The sequence below is a fragment of the Fukomys damarensis genome, unplaced genomic scaffold, assembly GCF_012274545.1.
Source record: "Fukomys damarensis isolate Sample0158 unplaced genomic scaffold, DMR_v1.0_HiC HiC_scaffold_17, whole genome shotgun sequence".
In the NCBI taxonomy this organism is placed as follows: Eukaryota; Metazoa; Chordata; class Mammalia; order Rodentia; family Bathyergidae; genus Fukomys; species Fukomys damarensis.
In genome coordinates this window covers 9,249,903-9,275,237 of record NW_022900929.1, presented here as the reverse complement: position 1 = coordinate 9,275,237, position 25,335 = coordinate 9,249,903, and the positions used below count along the sequence as shown (strand labels likewise).

Below are 25,335 nucleotides of genomic sequence, written 5' to 3'. Positions count from 1 at the left end.
TTTTCCTCAAATCCCCATATCCCCCTGTTCAGGTGAGCAAGGATCTTTTATAGAAGGAACAGAGGGGAGGGAGCATAGGAAGACTATGCAGAACTCTAGGGTTGTCCTGTGGCTTCCAGTCGTCTTCAGCTCCTTGTCCCCTTTCCTGTGGAAAGGAAACTGGGCTCCAGCCTGCTGGGGCCTGTGGCATCTTCCTGTCTGTCACTTCGTCTGGAATGAGAAGAGTGGGTATTGGTGATGTGCTCAGGAAGAGGAGATTTGGGGAAGTTGCTTATTTCTAAAAGAAAAACAAATTTATCTTTTAAAGTTCCATTTTTGTACTGCAGGTTAAACAAAGGTGATTGAATTTTTGTCTGAGAAAGGCGGGCGGGAGGGAGGGAAGGAAGGAAGGAAGGAAGGAGGGAACAGGGGAGCCAGAAGTGGTGGTGAAAGCCTGTAATCCCAGCACTCTGGGTGGCTGAGGCTGGAGGATGGCACTTTCAAGTCCGGCCTGGGCAACTGGAGGACTTAGGGAGACCCTCTCCTGAAAACAAACATGAAAGAGGAGGGGTATAGCTCAGTGCAAAGGTTGTGCGTTCAGTTCCCCGTATCTCAGAGGGTGGGGTCTTCATATGTTCATTAGGTGAGAACAGACCCGAAGGCATCGCTGACTGGGGAGAGTTTGGGGAAGTTTGTCAGGCATGCAAAGAGCTAGCACAGTCTTTTGAGGATCTTAAAATTCTCACCCTCTCCTGTACCATAGGCAGTATTACAAAATAGCTTCTGGAACGTAAAATCATCATGTCACTGAACTCACTTATTTCTTTGTTCTTTACCTCTTGAGGTACACATGTGCCTGGTGCCATGTGCCAGGGTGTCGGTGTCTGCACCCAGACCCCCCAGCTTCCCCAGGGAGTCCTTGGGCCGGAGACAATTGGAATAGCAAGTAGGATTGGCTGTGGGTGCCTTCACCTTTTATCATATACGGGAGGGACGGCAGAAAGAGAGAAGTCGGTGTTGACAGAGGGAAGCAGTTAATGTTTCCTTGTCAGGGAGCCAAGTTGTTTAGCTTTTAAGAAAGTGGTCATTGTGTTGATATAATAATGCCTTTTAACACCAGTTGTCAACCGACAGCAATAAGTTTTAATGAGGCCTCTAAAATAGAACCTTTATGGCGCCTGTGTGTTTGGATTGCTGTGATACATTTTTCTAGCCCTATTTTACTTCTCTGATATTATGATTTATTATATCTGGGATTTTAGTGATTAATTCCATAGGGAATACATTTAGGACAGAATTTATCATCTTGACGCAGCACTGCTAGTTTAAATGACTTCCTGTTTGTCACATTTGGGAGAGATGAGAAGAATTTATTGTGACCACAAGAAACAGGAATAAGGGTAAGATTTTTTTAAATTTAGGAATAGCTAGGAGAGGAGCCAGGTACCGAAAATTTGCCAATTGAGTTATGCTGACAAGTGTGATTTGTATGAGTGCCTTAAGAATGTAACAGGGACATAAGAAGAGCATAGAAGTCCAGGCCCCTGTGGATGAAGGGGCAGCTCGGGACTGGGAGAGGTACAGCTACTAGTGTGTGCTGAAATGAGCATCTCAGAGGGACACAGGGATACCTAGGAGATACGTGTTGAAATTGTCTGCCCCGAAAGCTGAAACTCGGGAGACCTATCCTGGGAAAACTGGAGTATAGTTCTTTAAAGGTGTCTCTTAAAGAGATGCTTGATTATCATTGACTTATGAAATTACATCATTATATAACATTGTAATGATGGTGTGGACAGTCGTTGGCTCGTAGTTTGCTGTATGTTACATCCTAAGTATTGGGTTGTCCTTTTTATTTTCTCGTATGTGTTTTTATTAGTTTATGTGTATAGTACATAATAGATACTCTTCTTTACGAATGAGTAAATATGTATATGTATATATATGTGTATTATATACATATACATATTTTATGATACTTGATGGTTTTTGACTCTTTTACTCCCCAAGCCCCTACCTAACTCCAAAAAGTCGACCTCCGTGTTTCCTGCCTTCTCTCCTGTTTCTGATTCTTTAGTTATATTTTGGGTGTCTCATATAAGAGAAACCGTGGAACATGAACTTTCTGTGGCATCTGGTTGTGTGAATCAAGTTCCTGATTTACTTTAGCTGTCCTTTCTCTTCTCCTCTGCACCTCTTATCACAAGCAATGAGTTGTGCCTCTTGGGTTTTCAGATAGCAAGTTTTGTGAACAAGTCTGCCATGGACATCTCAATCCTGCAGCGGTCCTTGGCCATTCTGGAGTCCATGGTGCTCAACAGCCACGACCTCTACCAGAAGGTGGCGCAGGAGATCACTATTGGCCAGCTCATCCCTCACCTGCAAGGGTAAGCTGCCAGGGTTCCCTGGGGTGGGGACGCTTTGGGGAGATAGCCTGCACAGTACCCTGGGGAGCCTTCGGTATTGGTTCAGTTGAATGCAGAAAAGTGAATCTTGATCAGGTTTAAAACCAAACCATACATCACGTTTGCTCCACCCCTCCCTCCTTGGTAGTTCTTTCCCTGGCTTCCCGCCATTAGGAGGCTCTTGCTTTTGATGAATTTTGCTAGGTGTTGGTGGAGCTCTATTTGTAGTAAGACATAATAGCAGTTTTGTTCTCCTAAGTTTTTCACAGAGCCATTCCTTAACTATGTAAGATAATATGTTCTGTGAAATCATAAAATATTTTTTGTAATTAGTTAGAAGTTTAGGTATTTTCAACAAGGAATATCTGAAGGCAGGCTTCTTCTGGAAACTTAGGTGATTACATGATGTACTTCTTTTGAATTTTATAATATAACATGCACATTTTCCCCTCTCGATGCTTAAGCTATACAGTGAAGTTAGACGGACGCTTAGCAGCCTGTGCAGTCTTTGGGCTTTGTTCCTTCTCTCCACCCTTAGGGAGTTAGTGGGTTGCCTCCAGTGCCACCACCCTGCCCATGGGCACCCATGACCACTCCATTGGGCAGAGAGACTCAATATGTTAATATTTGGGCTTGCAACGCACATTGTGAGCCAGCGTACACAGGAAGGGGTTTATGGGAAAGATTCTGGGGCACCTTGTAGAATCCATACATGACCAAGTGGCCCTGCTCTGGGACGGAGAGAAAGTGTGGCCTCCCTGGAGTCCTTTTCTGTAGCATATTGGCTGTCACAAGCATGACCAGCTCTTAGTCTCTCCTGTCCCTAGGCCCTCTGGTCACACGTGTGAGAGAAGACCTGGTTGGCTCACCGAGGCTGGTTGTGAGGGGTGGGAGTGAGAGGGAGTATTGGTGTTCTCGGTCCGCTGAACATGTTTGATGTTATAATATGAACTCCCCAAATGCATGAGCAGTTGAGAGGTAGGAGGGTGACCAGCATTTGGAATTTAAGTCAAGAAAATGTGGGCAGTGGTCTCTGGATATGAGCTCCATCTTCAGCATGTTGGCTTTGCAAGAGCACATAGGTCCATCCACAACACACCTCCCGAAAAAGCAGAGAGGGGAGGACTTTATATGTGTTATTTCATTATGTCACCTTTGCTGCAACCCAGGGAAATCGATGTGTTCTGACCTTTGTAGCAGATGAGAAAACTGTGCCTTAGAGAGATGCCAGGAACTTATCGAGGCTGCACAGGTGGCCACAGTTTACTGGGCTGCGAATCCCACCCTGGCTGTGTCCTAAGCTCTACCTTATCTAGCCTGATAACGCCCTCCCCCCAACAGCGCGTGGAGGCAGCCCTTCGCACCTGCCTTGGGTCTTTCTTACCCACTCTTCACTATGCAGCTTACCTTCCATCTTTGCTTCATTGGGAATCTCTGATTTGTTTCCAATGAAAAACAAATTTATAAACAGAAACACTTCTTCTCACTGCTAAAACGTTTCTATTTGGAAATAGATGTTTAGAATATGTTATATACCCATGGAGGCAAAGCAGTTTCCTTGAAATAAGTGTAGGAATGTGGAGATGTCACTGTTTTTGGCATATATCATATATCAAACAGAGCATCACGCACAAACATGTATACTACCACTACGCCACTACTACTACTACTACTACAACCACTATGTCTCCTGGGTTCACATTTTAATCCCATCAGAGGGTTGCGGGGGAGATACTGAGCGGTAGGATCTCTGACTTGGGACTCGCTTTTTCTGACTTTCTGTGTTCTGGATCTTATAGCACAGATCAAGAAATCCAAACCTACACCATTGCTGTCATTAACGCGCTTTTCCTGAAGGCCCCAGATGAGAGGAGGCAGGTAAGCTGCTCCACCCCCAGATGGGAGCTCTACAGTGGCCCCAAGGCTGAGCCAGGGAAGTGGGTGGAGGTGGACATGCCCCAGGGGCTGTGGCAGAAGAGGCCCTTCAGGGAAGGTAATCTCAGGTTGAAGCCAAGGTGTTGCTGCTGTGGTGCAAGCGGACTTAGAAGCCCAAATGGCCTCCATCACTTGTTGGGTGCTCACTGTGATGAGGGAGGTAGAGGCCTCATTCACCCAGGGGAAGGGAGATCGAAGGTGATAAGCAAGAGGGAAAATATGCAAACTGCTCCCCCATTGAGATAACAGATTTCCCCTGTCAGGTGGCCCTTTGTTCGGTGACATCGGTGACAGCACCACCTGTCCATTTGTGGATGTGAGCAGCATATTCTCATCTGTCCTAAATGAGGAGGGAGCCCCTGATGTGTATCAAAGAAAGCCTTTCCTTGGGTAGTCTTTTTGGTCGGTAGCTTCTTTACCTGTTTTCAACTAAGGGTAGGGCCACGATAGAGGGGGATGTGGAAGAAGTGGAATTATGTCAGCTCTTGGAATTTAGCCCAATCCTCAGAGCGTTTTTCCTGTCAACATAACATTATCACCCTGGTTGAAGTTCACCTCTTGTAAAATGTAGGTGGAAACAGGAGATGTTTTCAATGAGTTGTTTTAAAAGAATATTGAAAAGCTAACCTCCTACTGAGTAATGTGTCAAGGATTTTATTTGTTTTTGTGGTGCTGGGGATTTAAACCATGGCCTTTGCACTGAATTACATCCCCAGCCCTTTATAATTTTTTTTTATTTTGAGACAACACTTTGCCAAGTTTCTAAGTTCCCCAGGATGGTCTTGAACTTGGGATCCTCTTGCTTCAGCCTCCCAGAGTGCTGGAATTACAGGCATGGATCACAATAAAATTTCCACTTGGGAATTTTTATTTAGTTTTTCATTTGAAAAGTTTTTAAATCCTGGTGACTTAAGTGTGAGGGGTTCTGGTTTGTTTTCACTTAGAATTATTTGTTCATCCCTGTGTTTGCACAGCGAGTGGTGTCCCTTATGGTTTCCTGTGTGTTTAATTTGAATTGGGTACAGCAAGGAAGAGGTGACAGACCTCCTGAGCCTGTGTTGGGCACGCTCACATATCCAGGCTGAGTTTTTAATGGTGGCTGTGCAGGTCTGACAAGGCATTGTGGATGGGCTGCTCCTTTGATATTTTTATCTAAATACTGAGCTCATGGTAACTCCCAGGCAGCCTGGGGAATTACGGGGCATTGGAGGAGCATGATCTCTCCACTGGGCAGGCCACACGGCAACAAAGTGTAGATGATGGTGGTCAGGAAGGCTGTGTTCCAGTCCCTGTAGTTCCCTTTCCCCATCTGTGGAAGAAGTTAGATGGGATGAAATGGAAGTACATGCCCACAAGGGCTATGGATCTCTGGATCTAGACACATCCAGGAAGATGCACACACCTCGCAGACGTTTGCATCTTGCTTTACACCAAACACTGCTCTTCCCTTATTGAGTTAGATTCTCATGGCTGTGGACGAATAGGGAATCAGATGTCAATCCATACTGACTTCAGAATGTTCATAAAGTGGAAATGTAATGGGATGCCAATAAAATAAGAAGTTTGGATTCTGAGAAACAAATCTTTTTTCCTTTTGAAAATTATGCAGTATAGGATTGTAGGACCCAGTCTAGATGTCTAGTTCTATAATAGTAATAAATTTCCACAAAGAGTAGTCTAATATCTTTAAACCATTCATGAAAACAGTCCCACTAAGAAATAGTATATATGATCTAGCAGAAATCGACAAAGTATCACATGACTAATTTGGTCTTTGAAATAAAAAGAGCTACAAGATATTTTCTTGCCAGTGGAAAGTTGATGTTGACTTTATAAACCATTGAATTTAAGACTGTTCTTCCTTAAAACAAAGGAAGCTTTATGATTTTTATATTTAAAAAAATTGAGTTATGAGAGTTAGCACTGAAAAGGTTGCAAGTTTATCCAGAAAAAATGTTAGTATGGTATTTTTATTTGAAGGTCATTGGAGGACTTGCAGAACAGCACATTAAGCCAGTTGTGATAGCGCTGAATTCCTTTAGGTTGTAAAAACAGCAGAGTCCACCTTAATCTGGACTCCACTGCACAAGCAAAATAACATTTAACTGGGCTAACTTTGACACTGACATTTTCACTGACTGAGTTTTAAATTTTTTTAGCAAACAAGAAAATTAAGGACAGCCTGCTGCCTATGACAATATCATTAGGAACCTGCCCTAAAGCCAGGGTTTACTGCTTTATTTACTGTTTATATCTTATTGTTTTCTTTAATTCTCATGTTAAGAGAAACCCATATTACTTGTATTTTACCAATGAAGATATCAAGAACCACAGGGAGTAAAGAACTTGACCACATTACCAAACTGTCCAGAACCAAAGTTAGAAGCCCAGACTTACCCTTGCTTTTACCTGCAAAGAATCCCATTGAGCACCCACAGAGGATGCGTCACATACAGAATTCCCTTCTTTTTGCCAAGAAAACACCTTCCAGAAGCCTTGAATACCCTACACCCATATTCTCACCAGTCAGATTAAAATGTAATCAAATATTTGTGTATTTTACTTATAGAACATCTTTTTTGTTTGTTTGTTGATGTTTAAAACCTTAAGACATTGAATCAGTTGCACTTCCAAGACTCTTCTTTATTTCACAGTCTCTTTCTGACTAGGGGCAAACACATTCATAGGACTCCATTAACTGGGTTTTCTTTACTTTTCAGATGTATAAAGTGATTTTGGAATGATTTGAAACAGCTCTCCCTTATTTCGTGGTCTCCTTCCCTTGGGGTGGTAGCCATGCTTTCCTAACCTCCAGGACACTTTATTTCTCTGAATAAATGAAGGACATATGTGTTTTGCTGTTTTGGGGGAAGGGTTGCTTCCCAGTGGGGAAACGAATCCTTTCCTTCATCTTATATTCTATTATTCTGGTTACTGTTTTAATGGCAAAATGGGTTGATGATGTCCTTTCCAAATTTTTTTTTCAAATATTTCGTTTTGATCAGCATTACTTAAAAAAAACTTTTTTACTTAAAAAAAAACTCAGCAGAAAAATCAGAAAAGATAGATTCGCAAGGAGGAAGCTTGACAGGCTCCATGGCTGAATTCACAAAAAGAGAACCACTGGACTTCTACACAGCCCTGTGACTTTCATGGCACAATTTCCTGCCTAATTCTATGCAAATTTTCTCATACATTTTTTTTTTTTAACCAAAGGTGAACTTACCACATCCACTGGATTTTATTTTAAAAAGTGCTTTTAAAACAACAACAAAATAGTTGTTGAGCATCTAACTGTTGGTATATCTCTATCCACATTTATAGTATCCATTCTTTGGCATCATTTTAATGCTATAAAATATTCCCTATAGATTCTCATATTTACTCAAACAGTTCCCTAATATTATATAAAAGTATCCAGTAGACAGGATATTTCTGTTTTCTTTTGGTAAAAGTTCCTGTTCCCTAGGAGGATCATTTAAAGTATTAATTCGCTCTTTCATCAAACATTTATTGTCTGCTCTTTGCTAGACATCGTGATTTGGGCTTAGAACACAAAGGCTTTCTCTGTACCCTGGATGAGCCCATAATCTTGCTCAGAAGATCAATGTTGTATGTATATAATTAATAATTACTGCAGGAGAAGCTAGAAATGATGTTGTACCCTTTAAAATCTTACAAACCAATGATGGGCAAAAATCTGCACAGAAAAAAATCTGTATGTTTGGCAGGCAGTAATTTTATTAATTTAAAATAATTAAGAGAAGCTCCTTTGGGCCTTTTGTTATGGGATCCGATAAACTGAACAACCCAAGGGGCCCTTCTGCTTAGGTGGGGAAGACAGCAGAGACTGCCCCACAGCGTGGAGGGCACCTTTCCTTGGGTCCCACTTAGCTTGTTTCTGATGTATTCTCGAGAGCTCAGGAGCAGAACTGGGGCTGGAACTTGAGGACCATAGGGTCCAGCCCTGTGGGCTCACCCGACTGCCTCGGCTCAGTCCGTCGTCCGGGGCGTGACGTCGAAGCTGCTGACCTCTTAACAGTGCTCTGAATTCCCATCCCTTCTTCTCTCCTGCTTGCTTTCCTTTCTGTGGTGGCCATGACGCCGTTAGGTTGATGTAGAGAGCAATGTTGACATCCTTGATTGTCCTCTGACTGTAAGTCACTCACATTCCCTTTGTCAGCCTGAGTAGAGGCCCTGCCGCCCCATTCTGCTCCTGTCTACCCTGCCTGTCTGTCCCCTTGTAGTTCCCCCTCTGTGTTCTTGGTTCTCCTGGCTTCTGCAAATTTATTTGAATTTGAATCTAGTAGAATTCCTGTTTTGTTTTTTTTTTAAATCGTAGCTTAGTTTCTTCTCTATTCAGTAAAAGTAGCAACATTAAATAATACCAGAACAACCTTTGGGTGTCTTCCTGAATATCAGCAGTATTTTCTGACAGCACATGTCACAGCTATGCTGCACTATTTAATTTTCTCTCAGTAGCTACTTGTAAATATTTATAAAGCAAGTGTGTGAATCATTTCATTTAATCACCCTCAAATCCTCTATTCTGGTTAGGAAATCCCAAAGCACAAAGCACAGCCCATTAGACGTGAGGCCTAGTGGAGTTGAAGCCCAGCGTGAACACCAGAGTGCAACCTCTGCCCAGATGTGGTCCTTCGCTAAAGCTCGCTTGGCTCTCCTGCAGGCATAGGATGTATGTGGCTTGCTTTGGATTTGCACTGATTAAGCTGAACTGGTCTCTGCATGGTTTAGATCTTTAAAATGATGGCTCTGACTATTGGATAGTGCTCATGGGAGCCATGTGGTGTCCAGAAAACCCTTTCTGACCATAGATGGCCTCATAAAAGACAGCGAGGCTTTCTAATGGACAACCATCACTTCTTCTGAAGTGTTTGATTGTTACTGACCACTCTCCTTTTTTCTGGAAAGAAAATGGACCTCGATTTTGTTATCTAAATGGAACTTCAAACCATAATTTGAATACTCCTGCCTGTTGGAGTGCACTGTTTCCTAAGAAATACTGCTGATGTACAGTTGCAGAGCACTCCCAGGATGAAGTCGTTCTTGGCTGGGATGAAGTGTGTCTTTCTAACCTCAGCCTTGGCGTGGGTGTGTTTCTCTTTCACAGGAGATGGCGAATATTTTGGCACAGAAGCAGCTCCGTTCCATCATTTTAACAGTGAGTACTTGTGCACTGGGACCGTTGTTTGGGGGTCACAACCTGGGACTGTCACCTCTCTCCTCTGGTGGCTTTGGGCTGTGGTTTGCTCTGTGATTTGAAACTGCTTAAGCAATAGAATCCACTGAGAAGGGAAAAGCATGGTCCAGGCGTTGGAATAACTAAGGCTTCCCTCAGGAATTGCCTGGTAGGATTGGAGGGCAGAGCCCCTGGACCTGTTCTGGGTAATGAGAGACACCTTTGGGCAAGAGGGCTGGGCAGTAGCACTGTGCAGCTTCAGCTTTGCTAGGAAGGAAAGATGGGTTCCAAGGCTTAAGAAGTCCACCAGCAGAAGCTTTTACTATTCGTAATCAGAATGCTAGCTGGAAACATCATGTCTCTAAGAGAAGTCCTGAGGCTCTAGCCATCATCTTCTCAACCTCCTTGCAGGAAGAAGGACAGAAAGATGTGCACAGGGGCTTTTCATCCAAAGTGACCTTAAAGCTTGGTAAAAAAAAAAAGCCTTAAGTGTCACATTGTGAGTGTTCAAAAAGAGGCCACCCGGCAAGATGTGCTGAGGCATTGTGAGTTACTGAAAGAAAACAGGTTTGCTGCTTAAGGAAGGAAGGAAGGAGAAGGGGAAAGGGAAAGAGAGAAAGGAAGGAGAGGAGGAGGAGCAGCAGCAGGGAAGGAAGAAAGGAAGTATTTTCTTTTTTTTTCCTGGTACTAGGAATCGAACTCAGAACCTTGCGCTTGCCAGGCAGATGCCGTGCCACTGAGCTAAATTATTGGCCCAGGAAGCATTTCTGATAATGCGATTCCAAAGAAGAGTTCAGCAGGCTTGAAACAGACACACACACACACACACACACACACACACACACACACACACACACACACACGTTTAAAGTGTCAGTTTTATTATTATTTAGGTATGATGAAGCCAACAGCTCCAGAGATCATGGTCATTGAAAATAAAGGGAGGCTTGTTTCTTATCACTCCCAAGAGAGGGGATGCCATGCCAGGGAGGCCACACGAGGAAGGCGTGGCTGGTCAGGGGGGCCAAGCAGCTAGAGGGAAATGTGTGCCAGAGTCTTCACACACTGTGGTTTTCCAGGGAAGGAACCCCTGGGGCCAGGGACCTGCCTAAGCAGGTGTAGGACTGGCCAGTTTGAATAACCACAGGGGCTGCTGGCTTGCAGGCTGTCTCTGGAGTCTGGTACACAGCTCTGGGTGACTGGGTGAGGGAAAGGTGGACTGAACCCCAGCTGTGTGCTTGTGAAGAAGTCACTTGTTACCTCCAAAAAACTACCTAGGCCTAGGAAGGACAGTTTCACCAGGATCAGCAGGGTCCCCCACATTGAAGCATCCGCAACACCACAACACGCACACCCGTGCAAGGAAGCCATTAAAAAATGAAAAACTTTATGAGAGCAAGGGAATGAAGTACTGCAGAACCCAAGGCCAGTTGTGATAGGGTTGAATTGGAAACCTCTGGGCTTTCAAGAATGAAGAGAAACACAAGTGCAATTTTCATTATTTAGGCAAAAGAGATGCCCCAGGTGTTTGAGAATGAGAAGCATAGCTCCTCCCACAGAAATCTGAAATGTGTGTGCATACAGTATCCTGAGAAGGCCTGCATCAAATTATGTGTATTTTAGAAAGCGCAGAAGGATGCATAATAGACCGTCATTTCTGTTGGTTCTCAGAAAGAGTAGCTGCTGCAGTATCAGAGTCTCCTGCAGTGAATGGCTCAGAGGTGGGAGCAGAAGGGATAGAAGTGACGACTTAATGTGGTCTCCCCTTGCTCTTGATATTACCCTGTGTGGCAGCTGAGGTTAGAATGTCCCTAGAAACAAGTGGGTGAGGTGACAGTAGCCATCTGTCTCAGAGGTCAGTTTACTTTGATGGCATTGCTTTTATGGGACTTTGGTGGCTAGAAGTTTGAGGTTGATTCTCTTTGGCAGCCTTCTAGAGTGTAGACACTTCGGGAGCTATTCATAAAGTAGATGCTCATGCACTGTAGATACTAAGTGTGCACTAAAAAAGTTTCCATTCTGTTCTGACAATGAAGAGAATGGGGTTTGATATCCTTCATATCCTATTGTCTGGCTTTTCCCCCAGCAGGAATTTTGGTTCAGCGACTTTCTTGTACACTTTCCTCCCTTCCTTCTCTCCCCATTCTCTTCCCACTCCTCCTTCCTCAGTCGACTGTTTTAATCCGTGTCTGCCTGGTCGGGAAGCATCCAGGGAACATAAGCTTCCTGTAGTCCTGGCTGTAAGATAAGTTTTCCATACTGGGGACTTTGGCATTGAGGGAAGGATAGCTTAGAACAAGAGAGTGCCCAGAGAAAGCTCTTTCTATATTGCAGTCATAGATGTGAATGGAGTCTCACCCCTTTGGCTGGTGGTTTGGCTTTTTTAGGGTACAGACAGGGTCTCTCCCAAGAGGTTTTACATCAGGCCAAGTGTTGAAGCGGCAGCAGCTAATCCGTTCCCATTCCAGCCTGGCCATGGTGGGAGCAGAGGCCAGTGTCCAGCTTCCTGCCACTCCCTTTAGGTCCACTGTGGGACAGGCCATTTTATTCTTCACTCAGTTGTTCCAGTGAGGAGCCAGCGCATTTGCTCATTGCACTGTGATGGGGTGAGTCTCGTAGAGCTCCCACAGTGTGTTTCCCAGAAAGGACAGCAGTGCTTTGCTTCCGCATCTCAAACTTCCCTATTTAGAAGTGGGATCACCTGGCAGACAGCCCATAGCCAAGATGGTGGTAGAGTTGCTCATGATCCGTATGCACCATTGGACCCTCCAGGGTACCCAAGGGTGTCTTCCAAAAGCTCTCACAGTGACACTTCCTCTCTTGAAGTGCCTTCCTTCTCATGCCCTCCTGCATGCAGTAGGTCTTTCCTTGCATTCTGGCCACAGTCATTAAACTCACTGGCTTCTGGCACACCCAGGAGAGCTCCCTCATGGCATTGCCTGGGCTTTTCCCCAGAGGCTGGTCCTGTAGTTTCCTTCCGTGAAAGATGCTGAGGTTCCACCTGACATCATGGAGAGGGCCCACTGCTATTATCAGCTTTTTCTCTCATCTTTTATTCACGTTTTAAAGTGTTACTTATAACCATTTCCCTAGCATGTCATCCGAGCGCAGCGGGCCATCAATAACGAGATGGCACATCAGCTCTATGTTCTGCAAGTGCTCACCTTCAACCTCCTGGAAGACAGAATGATGACCAAGATGGACCCGCAGGACCAGGTGGGTGCTCTCTGGACACAGTGAAAGCCTGGGGGGAGGAGGGAGAGAATATCAGCAGAAGTCTTGAGCTTTCGATGACTCTATAATTGTTTTATTGTCATCTCAAAACTTGGGGGCACAACTTTAAAATTTAGTTGAATCTAGGAGCAGAAAATAAACCGAATGGATTGTTCCATTACACCCCAAACACGTGCAGGTTCTTCCTGTGTCAGATAAGGTGGCTTGATGTCCCATGATTGCAGGCCTTGGCTCTTGGCCACCATCCCTTCCTTGGAGATAATTTTGGGGCCAAGTTCTCAGCTCATAGGGGCCCAGGGTTAGCGCTGTATGATTTTGACTCTGCAGGGGAGTAATTTCCATTCTCTAGCAGTCCATGCCAAGGGCGGTCCCCCAGTTGAACCTGATTTCTGGGCTGGCATTTTGGTTAGTTGGTTATTGGCTGCAGCTCCCTGCCCGGTCTCTGGTGCTCGTGCATGAAAGTTTCTGTCTCCACCCAGAGGTGGGGGTGGGGGCTTGGCTGTGTGCAAGCAGAGGGAGAGGAAACAGCTGGGAACGCTGCCTCTGCTGTAGCACATTTTCAGCTTAAACAGAGCTGCAGCTTTGGAAGGGAAGAGGCTCATTACTGGCACGTGAGGGCCTGATCGACTGCAGATGTGCACTGCAGATGCGGAGTGTGTGGCTGCGGCAACACTTTGTCCATGGCGTGAGGCCACGCGACCAAGGGTGGTAGAGAGGCCCCAGCTGTACCCCATGTGCTTGGCAAGGCTGCACGTGGTCACCCCGTGGAGACTAGACGGTTACCTTACTGCTGCTGCTGCTGAAGAGGGCACTGCTTCTTGATAAGGAGCAACCCTCCTTGTTTATAAACTCTTCCCCCCTCTTTTTTTTTGGAAATTAACAATATTGTGGTCAAATATGTGTAATATGAAATTTGCCAGTTTTAGTATACAGTTTGTGAGCATTAAGTCTGTTTTGCATGGTTGTGAAAACACGACCACCGTCTATCTCCAGAAATCTTTTCTCATCTTGCAAAGGTGAATTCCTAGCCAGGCAAGGCAGTGCATACTTATAATCCCTGCCCTGTGGGAGGCTGAGGCAGAAAGATCACAAATTCAAGCCTAGCCTAGGTAACTTAGAGACTTAGGAAGACCTTGCCTCAAAATAAAATAAAAATAAAAAAAGAGAGGTTAGGGGGGTAGCTGAGTGCAAGGCTCTGGGTTCCGGCCCCGGTATAGCAAAAACAGACAGACAGACCCAAATTTCTTGTTGTTACACAATAACTCCCAGTAGCCCCTGCCCTCCACCCCTGGTAACCAGCATTCTGCTTTCTGTTTCCATGAATTTGACCACTTTAAGACGCTCCTATGAGTGCAGGAAGACAGTGTGTGCTGTCTTTGTGTCTGTGTCTGGCTTACTGCACTCCCGTAATACCTCAGGTCCTCCCCTGTGCGGCAGCACATGTCAGAACTTGGCTCCTAAGGCTGAGTACTAATACCCCCCTCTGCATGTCTGTAGCACACCGTGAATGAACACTGGGGTGCTCTCCACCTTTTGCTCTTCCTTTTATTTTTAGCCCATCTTGGTTTCCACGAAGTCATTCCCCAGTGGAGAAAGGCATCCTTTGAAACTCAAATGCTACTCTGCTTGCAAGCCTTGTGCACCTCCCAGATTCTCCGACTTAGCTTCAGTGGTTCCCCCCTTTCCTATGGCATCTGGGGCCCTCGTTTGGAACTGCCCTGGGCACTTGTTTTAGTACTGCAGATGACTTTGCTGCCAGGGTAATCGGACTATCGTCATTCTGGATGGCAGCAGGAAGCAGCATTCTGTAGAGCCCTGATGTAGATCACTGCTGACTTTGTATGTTTTTCTTTTGCTTGAGTGCAGTGATTCATTTAGACCCTGGGAAAGGGGAAGACCATGTCCCATTGCACAGTGAAAGCAGCTTTTTCTCTCTCTCTTTTCTCCCTCTTTCCTCCCTCTTCCCCAACTCCTTCAGGCTCAGAGGGACATCATATTTGAACTTCGAAGAATTGCTTTTGATGCGGAGTCTGAACCGAGTAACAGCAGCGGGAGCGTGGAGAAACGCAAGTCCATGTACACGCGGGATTATAAGAAGCTTGGCTTCATTGTAAGTAAGCCAGCTCCGGCCGCTGGCTCCATCCACCCTCCCAGGGACTGACCTCAGGCGCGTCGAGCGTGTGGTCCTCTTGCGCTTTAAGGAATACTTTCCACATGTCCAGATGTTTAGTTGGTTTAAACAGGATCACATGACAATCCTCTGGCTGCAGTGCAGTGGAAGAACTTGCACAAGTGTGACTAATACAGCCTTTGTTTATTTGGTTCTGATGAAGTGTAATGCAGAGTAGTGAGCCTAGAATGCATTCGCCCTTCCCTGAACTGCTGAGCAAGGTGCTTGATGTTCTGAGTTAAACGGGAGGCTGTTAACTTCGGTTGGGCCTTAGTATTGGGCAAGTGATCCAGTGATTTCATATCAAAAACGAACTCCAGGTCTCCTACAATTTAGTCATGGTGAGATTTATGCAATTCAGACTTTCCTGGAGCTTTCTTTCTACAAATGCTAGTAAGTTGTCCCCTAGATTTTTTTTTTCCAGTTTGCAAATCAGAGCACAACATGTCCTGAATACGACCCATTGTTTCTCCCCAGTTCTATTCTTCCCTTAATCTGCATCACTGGTGACCTTCAATTGACCTCAGCTTCTGCAAGTGTAAAATTGAATTTCTGTTTTACCCTTCACCATAAATGACACGCAGATGGTTTTGGCTTCAGTGATTAGAAAACACTAGGTATTATTTTGTCGTTTTGAATAATCTTTCTTAGAAAGCAATACAAACTACGTACATAGATACATTATACTTTTAAATGCTCGTTCTTGGAAAATAATATAAACTGCATGCACACATACACAGAGATACATTAATGTATGTGAATGTTAATATTCACATTTAATTTGACGATTACCATATGGTGCTTTATGTATTATTCCGGAAGGTTCATCTCTCATGGGAACTTTCCTTGAAATACCCAATTTTCTTTGAAACTTTTCCTTGGAATTGTTTCCACATCAGTGACTAGACAGCCTTTCTCACTGCTGAGACTTCATTATCGGAAGTCCTGCAGCTTACTTAACCACGCCCCTTCTCCTGAATGAGTCAATGTTTTGAAACTGTTAATAAGTCTATAATTATCATCTTTGCAGCTTGGCATTTTATACACACCCACGACCACATTATTAGGATATATTTGTGGGACTATAATTTCTATGGCACATAATTTTCAAGGCTTTCTATACTGCCAAATTGCGATCTATAAACATTCAGTAATTTTCACTGTAGCAGTGGGCTAACCTGACCACTTTTTAAAAACCTCTTCAACAGTGTCTCCTAAAAAATTTTTGAAGTTTTAAAGCATTAGTCTCAATATGTTTTTTCTAATAGGAATACTTATTGACAACGTATTTAGCCTTGTATCTTGTAAGGTAATCCTGACATCATTTTACACCATGCCATCCCATATTTTGGCCTTCACATTTCATTTGATCTTTTAGTTGAGTTGCATTTTTAAAATTTTGGCAGAAAGTGTCATAGACGATGGATCCTGTGAGAATGTCCTTTACCTGGGGTGTCCTTGGTCAAGGCCTGCCTGAGACACTGCCCAGGGATGGAGGGTGCGGCTCTCCTGTGCCTCACCTCTAGTTCCTTCTCAGTTTCCTCCTCTGTGCAGAGCAAGCTGGGCAGTCACCCACTCTCTCTCACCCTTGAATGACAGCAAAATTGCCAAGGAAGAGCACAGATCCTGTGCATTTAAAAAATGCTCCCCATTGAGTCTGCAGTGCAGTCCTCTGGCTCTAGGGTCTGCCTGTGTTAACACACTGTCACTTTCCTGGCAGGAGGCCAGTGCCTGGGTTTCTTTTGAACAGTGTGGAGAATGCAAACCCCGTGCTGTTTCTGAGCTCTGCCTCCAGCATTCTGTGTCTTTACCTCCCAGTCTTGGTGGCTTTCAGTGGGGGCTTCTGAGTCCCGCATGGAGGTGTGGAGCAACAGAGAGGAGAGAGAGGCTGGAGAGTAAGCGAGCACCCAGTGGGAGCAGATGTTCCAGGCCCTGGCCCTATGCACTTATGTTGAATGAAGCATCTCCTTTTTACTTTCAGGCTGTGTTCTTATGAGAGTCATCAGTGTATTCTGTGCGCTAAGCTCGGAGTCATTTTTCTCAGCGTACCTCCATCTGTTTTAACATCACTGTGAATTCCTTCCACACTTCAAGTGTAGGGCACCCCTGTCTATCTTTATTTTCTACACCTGGTAAGCACTCTGTTTCATAATTACCTTATGAAGAATTATGCATATTTCTTCCCTGACAGTCATTTACATGTGTTTTTCAAAGCTGTTAGAATTTCTGAAGTCCCCCTCCACAAAGACCTGAAAAACTATTTTAGAAAAAGCCAAGACCTCAAACAGAAGAATCAAAAGGGAGCATCAGTTTCCTTTATTTTTTTTTCCGTGGTTCTTTTTCAGCTTCTGGTTTTAGAGAACTTCCTTGGCAGGTCACAATCTTGCATCAGCGAGTGGAGACGTTGGAAAGATTGTCGAGTAATGACTTCTCTGCTGGAAAGGAGCCAAGGACTGACAAGCTGATTTTTCACTTTAGAGTACCCAGCCAGGCAGAAATCCACAAACAAGTCTGGGTCCAGGGACTCATGGGGTCACTGCGCCACCTAGGGACCATACTCGGAAAAAAGCCTCAAGTGCAGGAGCTGTAGCTGGTGTAGGCAGACCTGGCTGGGATTCTGTGTCTGCTCCCAGGAGAAAGATCATCTTGCCTGTTAAAGCGCCTTACTGAACTGGAAAGAGTACTTTGAGGTTTGGATAATCTTTTGGGTCTTTCTGAAGGAAAGTTCAATTTGCAAGATGAACTTCTCATTTCACCTGTCCCAAAGAGGCAAAGCCAAGGAGGAGTCATTGAATGACGGATCTTTGGAGCCCAGAAGCCTAGATTTTAATTTTAATTTTCCTACTTCCAAGTCCCCAAGCAGGGAGTCAGTCATTTAACCTGCACGGGCATCATTTTCCCCAGCTATAAAACTGGGCAGGGGCTTTTCTGTTTCAGTCTTAGCCAGGACACTGCAAGGCCATGTGCCAGGGACCTGGGCGCATTGCCCCACTTGTGTATTTCCTCCTTCCTTGCAAGGAGCACACATCATGGAAGTCACAGGCAGGTTTGGGGGATTTTCAAAGTAGGAATGCCCGTTGCTCCAACAAGGCATGAAAAACAGGTTGCTAAAGGTTGCTAAACCATAACACCCTTACAAGACAGATGGGTCTCACATTCCTATGCAGCACCACATCCCAACCTGGCAGGTTTTTCTGCTAAAATAATTCCAAAAGCTCAACCTGAGGCTGCTAAATGGCTTGTATGTTAGTCACAACAGAGGAAGAAGGCACCTGCTTTGAAATACAGCACATTTGGGGCCGTGGTTGTAGCTCAGTGGCACTGTACTTGCCTGGCAAGTACAAAACCCTGAGTTCAATTCCCAGGATCGGGGAAAAAAAACAAACAAGAAAAAGTCAGCAGCTTCATCTTGTGAGACCTCTTCTTACTGATTCTCAAGTTTGAAAATGGACTTCTTGTTGTCGATCCCTGCGGGAGGAGAGGTCAGGCTGGCCTGCAACAACCGATCGAGATCAAATCCTTTACGTTGCTAAGGAAGGGGACGCATGTCCCCCAGGAGACAGAAGGCAGTGTCTCCTGTTTAGAATGACTTGCAGTATCCTAACCACCCTGTGGTTGCAGTGCCCATGAACTGCAAAGCAAGTTCCACACTTTGTGATGGCTGCATTCCTGGCCTGTCTAGAACTTGTCACTGTCTTAATTTTAAATCTGTGAATTTTGTGAATTTTGCCTCTTTCCATATATTGGACAAGCATTGAAAGGATCTGTCTTGATTCAGAAGCTAACATTGGACAACTCTATTTTTTTTTCTCTATTTCCTTTAACTTGATCAAGGACAAAACCAACTGTTATTTTCCTTCTTTTTAAAAGATCCTGTTTCTGAGCCATGTAATTTGCTTTAACCTGAAACATTTTATAAACATTTCCTTTAGTCTGTTCAGATTCTTCCTTAAAAAATGTCTTAGGATGTGAAGGCAGAAAAACTGATAGGGAATGGGAAAAATGAATGAATGAAGATTCGTGTGTGTTCAAATTAAGAGGATTTGTACCTCCTCGTGTGACAGAAGATAATTGTGCATAGTTAGACAAGTATAATTAATATATTTCCCCAAAAAACAGATAGCAAGAAATGAGGTGAGCTGACACTTACATCTCCCTTCCTCCAGCCCCATCTTGAACCTGTATCACAGAAGGAAGCACCTTTGTCCAAATGTTACTAGATTCCCTAGCCATTGAGAGAATTCAGCTTTGCCTTTAAACCTGAGCTCTGGATTCTGGTTGCCCCCTCAGTTCCCCCCTCTCCCACTCCCAGGCTGAGCGATTTGGACAGATCATTTCCCATTTTTGTCTCTATTTTCTTACCTTCACAATGAAAAATCCTAATCACGTCCATCTGTAGCTTATGCAGATGTAGATATTTAACGCTTTAAAATTGTTCAGAGCAGTGCTTGGCATGTAGTAAGCTGCCATGAATCTAGCTGTTGTCCTTGTGATGGCATGATGACTCTGTTGTCTTGGGAACAGCAGCTGGTGCCCCATGAAACTGTGACAGGTGATGGAAGGGGAATGTGGGATCGTGCGTTGTCCTGGGGGAGGGGGAACCACATGGTGCAAAATGTCACGTACAGACGCAGGGACTTGGAGCCTGGCCGTGCCCGTGCTGTGGGACTGACACAGGGCTCACGGAAGCCCAATGATGCTTTCTCTGGTAATTCAGTAGTCGTGAGTTTAGGGCCTGCAGTGATGTTATAGAACAGAATTACTGCTAATAAGGAGCAGGAGGAGGATTTCCTGTGCTTGGAATTCTGCAAGGAGCTGTGGGGCAGGAGGAAGCCAGGGAGAGAGGACCATCCCAGTGGGTCCTGTTTGGTTAGGTGGGCGAGAAGAAGCCTGCTTCTGAATGCCTGGCACTCCCGGGAGACAGGTTAAAGGGCTGCTGCAGACCATTCAGCTCTGCTCCGACAGTGGCACCTCATGGGGAGAACATTCTAACGTACTGGGACTTCCTTTATCTACTTGTTTAAAGCCAGAAACTACCTTGAAACTGCTGCAGGACTACACTTGGATATCCCCGAAACTTGGCGAATCTTCACTAAAACTATTTTAAGTAGAAAACTCAGTCTCTGGTGAACTGGTTTTGTATTATAGCTCCATTTTTCAAAAGATGTTATCAAATGGTTTGGTCACGGGGAATGAGATCCAGGCCCTTGGAGAAGAAGGACAACGTCAATAAGAATCTAGAACACATCTGTGGCAATGGAGGAAATTAAGTAGTTACATTTACTTGGTTTTTGTGATACTTACTGCACTTTCCCAAAGGGAAAGCACCTAATAAATCAGGTTTTTGTAAATTGGATCACTTTCCTCTATATGAACGATTTAATAGTTGACACAGTGTTACTAAGTAGTTTGCTTTTAACTTATAGATATATCCCATAAACAATAGATCATAAAAGCAAAAGGACAATAAATTAAATTAAACGAATATTAAAATATTTTAAGCCCATATTTGCCAAAATTGTGTTAACTGGGCTGCATGGAATTCAGGCTGCCCCGGGTGATCTTTGGGAAGCTGGTGATGATCGGGAATTAAGGCCTGGATCCAGTTTATGCTTGTGTGACCTCAGGCTGACGCCATGTGCGCCTGATCTCACATTCCCAGACTCCTTGACGTTTCCTTCTGATCAGAAACCCTCTCTCCCCATAGGAAATGCTGTGGACCCCAGGTCTGCTCATTTCTAGGCATAGTCAGCGTTTTGGGGGCGCAATGCTGACTCGCCATAAATTCCTTAGTGAAGCCTGAGCCTCGGTGGCCACCAGGTGGCGCCAAACCACTGCCGTTGGCTCCTGGCAGCCTACTTTGTCCCCTGGCTGAGGTCCTCCTGGCTCATTGCAGCCCTGCTTTGGAGCCTGCAGGGTTTGAAGTTGTAGGACTGAGACTCCTCAGAGATCCCGAGGGCCTTTATCAGCTTCCCCGCAGACAGAGACTAGAAGGTTTCTAAGATGCTCAGCGGGCTTCCTAGGAAATGGAATTCGCCTGCTGTTCATGGCAGGTGAGCTTTTCCCTCCATAGGGACAACTCCGGAGCCCCTTTTCCAGCTGCTTTTCTTCATGCTGTCACAAAAGTCTTGTAATTGGTGCACAAGAACCTCTATGTCTAGTGTGTTGTTTCTGTCTCAACATGGAAATAGAAAAGAATGCCCTGCGAATGGAAAATCTGAGTGAACATTGACTGGAAAAACAATAACAATAATTCATTTGGGGGCTCAAGAATACACATAATTAAAACAGGTAACAGTAATAACGTGGAGAGGGCAGCAGAGGTAAATGGAGGCAGAGGGAACCAGTGCTGCTGGGAAGTTGCACACACCTGGGAAGGCCTGATTTGACACTTGCTATGCATTTCTTGGGTCAGGGGGTCCTTTTGGGGATCATTTTTGCCCTTCTCCTTATAGGCAGCCAACTCTGTAGGCAGCTGTTTGTGCAGAGGTCCATGGAGACTGTGAAGTCTGTTTTAATGGTGTGGGCCCCCGAGCCTCTTGAACCCTGCTCTTCCTCATTGCAGAAATATCCAGGGGACTCTGAAAGCAGGAATGAGCCACAGCAGAGCAGCCCAGGAGGCCTGTGTGGTTTAAGCAGAAACTTTCAGGCCACTTCTTTCTGCACGGATTGGCCGCTGGGCCCCCTGTTGAGGTGGAGAGAAGCCTGCTGGTGTCTTGCCTGGACCTCTCAGGGCCAACTCTGGTGTGTGGGTCATTTTTGGTCAACCACACAGAGCCTGTTTCCTGTTTCCTGTTTCCTGTCACATGCAGAGACCATAATTGTTTCAACTGTTTTCAAGTTGTATTTGCACAAATAGAAAAAAAAATAGCTTTGGAACGGTCTCCCACAGAACCCAAGAAGAACCCACTCTGGGCTTCATGTCCTGTCCTTGAGGCAGCATTGGTCATCTCTGGGTGGGGCTGCTGCACAGCAGTCTCTGCAGGCTGAGGCTGAGGCTGAGGCTGAGGTCCTGAGTCCTGCCGTGCTTCCATTCTTCCATTCAGTGTCGCAGGCCCCTCGGGGTGCAGAGAGGCCAGGAGTGCCACTGCGTGCTTCTGCGGCCGCTTTGCTGCCTTGGGAAGAACGCCGGGCTCTGGTGCTCTGTGGCTGGAGAGGTGGCTACCTGTGTCCCGTTACCGTCAGCCCCGCCTCTTCTGGTCAGGTTCTCTGCCTTTGTGCCTTTTTGTGTTCTCTCTTCTTCCTGTCCATGCAGCGGGGAGGGGGCACAGAGAAGTGCAGGCATGGGCAGCACTCACATTTCAGAAGCGGATGCCCTCTGACAAAAGAACACATAAAGAATTCTGTATTCACAGTGCTTTAATATTTCTGAAGGAAATGTTTTGAAGGACAACTTTTTAAAAGAAATGAGCCATGATTTTCATCACCATGACAGTACTCGAGTTCTGTTCTTATATTGTGTTTGTACTGGAGGAATTTTAACTCGGAATGGCTACTGAACATAGAGTGAGGAGACAGGTTTCTTTCAGTCCTGTTTTTCACAACTGCTTTTCTGCTTGGCATCCGTTGTTGGGCTAAGCAGTATTTATGGCCTCTTACCGGCCTATCTGATTTCTGGCCACTAGAGGGCACCGCTCACCAAGGCATGAACATTGGAACAACAGGCTGGTGATGATGCTTTGGTGAGGCCTAGTTGAATGTGCTTGAGAAGGTGGAGTATGTATTTTGCTTTCTCTGTGGGTAAATTTTAAAAGGTTCAGACCACAGATAAAACCTTCGTCCTTCCATTTTTGGTGTAAAATCTACAAGGACTTTGTCCCCTTCTGTGACAGAAGAAGGCAACTTAGTAACACAGTTGGTTGTTCACCTCGTAGTGCATTCTTGGGACCCTTCTTGGCACCTTTGCTTTTTCCTTGGGACTTGGCAGCAAAGGCGACCATCCAGCAGGTACTGAAGTGGTGCTCAGGGACCAAAGGCAAGGGAGTCCGAGGGGAGTGAAGTACAAATGAGCCAGCTTTATCCTTCATGACCTCAGCAGCTCTGGCAGCAAACTCTGCATTCTGCACTTCAGCTCCACTGCACATCAGCTCTGTGTCCCTGCACAATTTCTGTAACCTGTTCGTGCTGGGTTAGTAAGTCCAGTACAGCAGCAGCTCCTGTTTAGGATGGTATGGGGATTCATGGGTTACTGGATGTCAGGTTCTTACAAACTGTCCGGGCCAAGCATATCTTCATGCTTCATCTTCTTAAATACTGGGGCTGCCATTTGGATCTGACATTTGAAATGAGTGGGGGGTCTGGGTGAGTGGGACCATTGTCCGTATGACACCAGCCAGCTGGACCAGAGAGCAAAAATTCAGGGCTCCGGCACCAGAGCTAGTTCTGAAGGGTAACACATCCCCAGACCAATGAATCTTAGAGTTTTCTTCAGCATGCTTAGTAGAGTAATACTTCATGTAGGGCCCTCACTGTGTCTTTTTGGGTGTTTCTTGTTAGAGTAAAGATCCCTGCTTTTAGAAGCATTTTCAGAAGCTTGCAGGGCTCAAAACCATGGCAGCTATTAAGTTAGTTTTTCTGCCTACAATAGTAAATGTTTTTAATTGGATGATTCCATCACGACACCCCCCCACACACACACACATTCTCACTATGTAGTTCCGTCTGGCCTTGAACTCACTTTCAATGATCCTCTTGCCCCAGCCTCTTGAGTGCTAGGTCTGCAAGTGTGCACTGCCATGCCTGGCTAACGATACCCTTTTGAGAGTGCCCCAAACTAGGTTGGACAGTGCCAGGGCCAGCAAGTATGTCAGAATCTGCTTAGGACTGGCAGTTACAAGGCTGTGGTACTGTTGAGGGTTTCATGCTGGGCTGGTGATTTTTCCCGAAACGATCAGATGGAATCATCCCCTGAGAAGAGCTCTGGATATCTTGAGATGCAGCCAGGAGGTGGAAGGAAATAGGTCAGAGCTCCACAGTATGGATGCTGGCTCCCTGTTGGCTCTGAATTTGGTGGCCTTGCTCATGAACTCAGCGTGCCTTCTGCTTTTGTCCTCCTTCCTGAGACACTGTGCTGTCGCAGTACTTTTCATTTCATTTTCCATTTCTCCGAGTGATCAGCACCGGCCAAAGTGCCCATCATAGTTCTGAGCTGGGGTGTTGTGACCTTGGGAGAAGAGGCGCCGGCATCCAGACTTTGACACGCATGTTGCACGTCTGTTTCATGTCTGCCAGGAAGTGATTTATGCACCAGGAGCTGGCTCTGAGGTGTGGGATGCTAATTCTGGGGATGGCATTTTGTGTGTGTAGGAAGACTGTCAGAACCTTTCCGATGGGAAGGGACAGAACCAATTTGAGCATCTCGTGGTTATATAAGAAGTGTCCCTGTGCGGGCTCCTCGCGCACACCCTGTTCTTCGTTCCGAGGAGAGAGATGTGTGCAGTAGGGATCTCCGCGTTCTCCTCAAGACAAAGAGGAAGGTGCTTGTCCAGGCCGGGGATGTAGCCCGTGGGGAGAGGCTTTTATCCTCTAGAGACAGCAAAGCTGTATTTTCTTTAGCCTGAAGTAGCAGTCACAGTGCCTGTGCCCTGTGCGTGTGGGCAGGAAGTAGGACACTGTGGGTAGCCATGTGACCCCATCCCGAAAAGCACAAACTGCTTCTGGTGCAGCTGCTGTAGTCACTTTCTGAGTAGTACAAAACCAGGAACCCCAGAGCCACCTAAAAAGCGTCTGTTTTCAGGACTCTGAAGAGGTTGGTATTACAGAATGCACACATTTCAAGAGAAAGGGCAGGAGTAACAGGAACGCTGAGGGTTACTATCTGCCCCTTGCCTTTTCCACTCTGCTGTTTGAGCTCTGCCTGGAAGTAGAAAGGCCAGGTTTCTCGGTGGCCTTGTCCTGTCACCGCTGCTTTTGCCATTACCGAAGGCTGCACTCTGACCACTTGCTTGCTACTCCTTACCGGAACCTGTGCAGGCCATTCTCAAATGGAAACCGTGAAGAAGCCATGTGCTTGTGTGAGAGTAGAAAGCAGAACAGTTCCTACATGTCCCCGAAAACGGTGTTGCTTCCATTTTCCCAAGGATGCAGGAAACTCTTCCCAGACACTCATGGCAGTGTGCGGCCGTGCTGGTTTTTGGCACCACTTCTGCCCAGCTCCGCTTTCTCTCCTTCCCAGCCTGCACACTCTTGCTACTTGAGGGAAAGTGCGAATGCGAGATAAAGGTTTCAGTCTCTGCAGATCCACACGGAGGCCTTGTTGCCATTCTCTGCTTGGTTTGCCCCTAGTGTTCTCTCGATGTTTTTCATGTATGTGAATTTTATCGAAACATTTTCTGAGTTTCCCTGCGCTCTCCACTTTGGCCTGTCCCCCTCGGAGATGCTTCCCCTTACTACACCTTAGTCACCTTGCGCAG

At 45.6% G+C, this 25,335-nt stretch overlaps 1 protein-coding gene across 3 annotated transcripts in view; it reads left to right on the top strand.

The window, feature by feature from the left end:
- Positions 1–25,335, top strand: part of Elmo1 (engulfment and cell motility 1) — a 463,267-nt gene that overhangs the window by 115,197 nt on the left and 322,735 nt on the right. For 2 of the 3 annotated variants that reach the window (XM_019210008.2, XM_010640488.3), the window contains 6 exons: positions 2,215–2,366; positions 4,184–4,262; positions 8,431–8,475; positions 9,451–9,501; positions 12,613–12,735; positions 14,732–14,863. In XM_019210008.2, coding sequence (XP_019065553.1) covers positions 2,215–2,366; positions 4,184–4,262; positions 8,431–8,475; positions 9,451–9,501; positions 12,613–12,735; positions 14,732–14,863 — 582 coding nt within the window. The remainder of the gene's footprint in view (positions 1–2,214; positions 2,367–4,183; positions 4,263–8,430; positions 8,476–9,450; positions 9,502–12,612; positions 12,736–14,731; positions 14,864–25,335) is intronic. The other variant, XM_019210009.1, reaches the window with a different exon arrangement.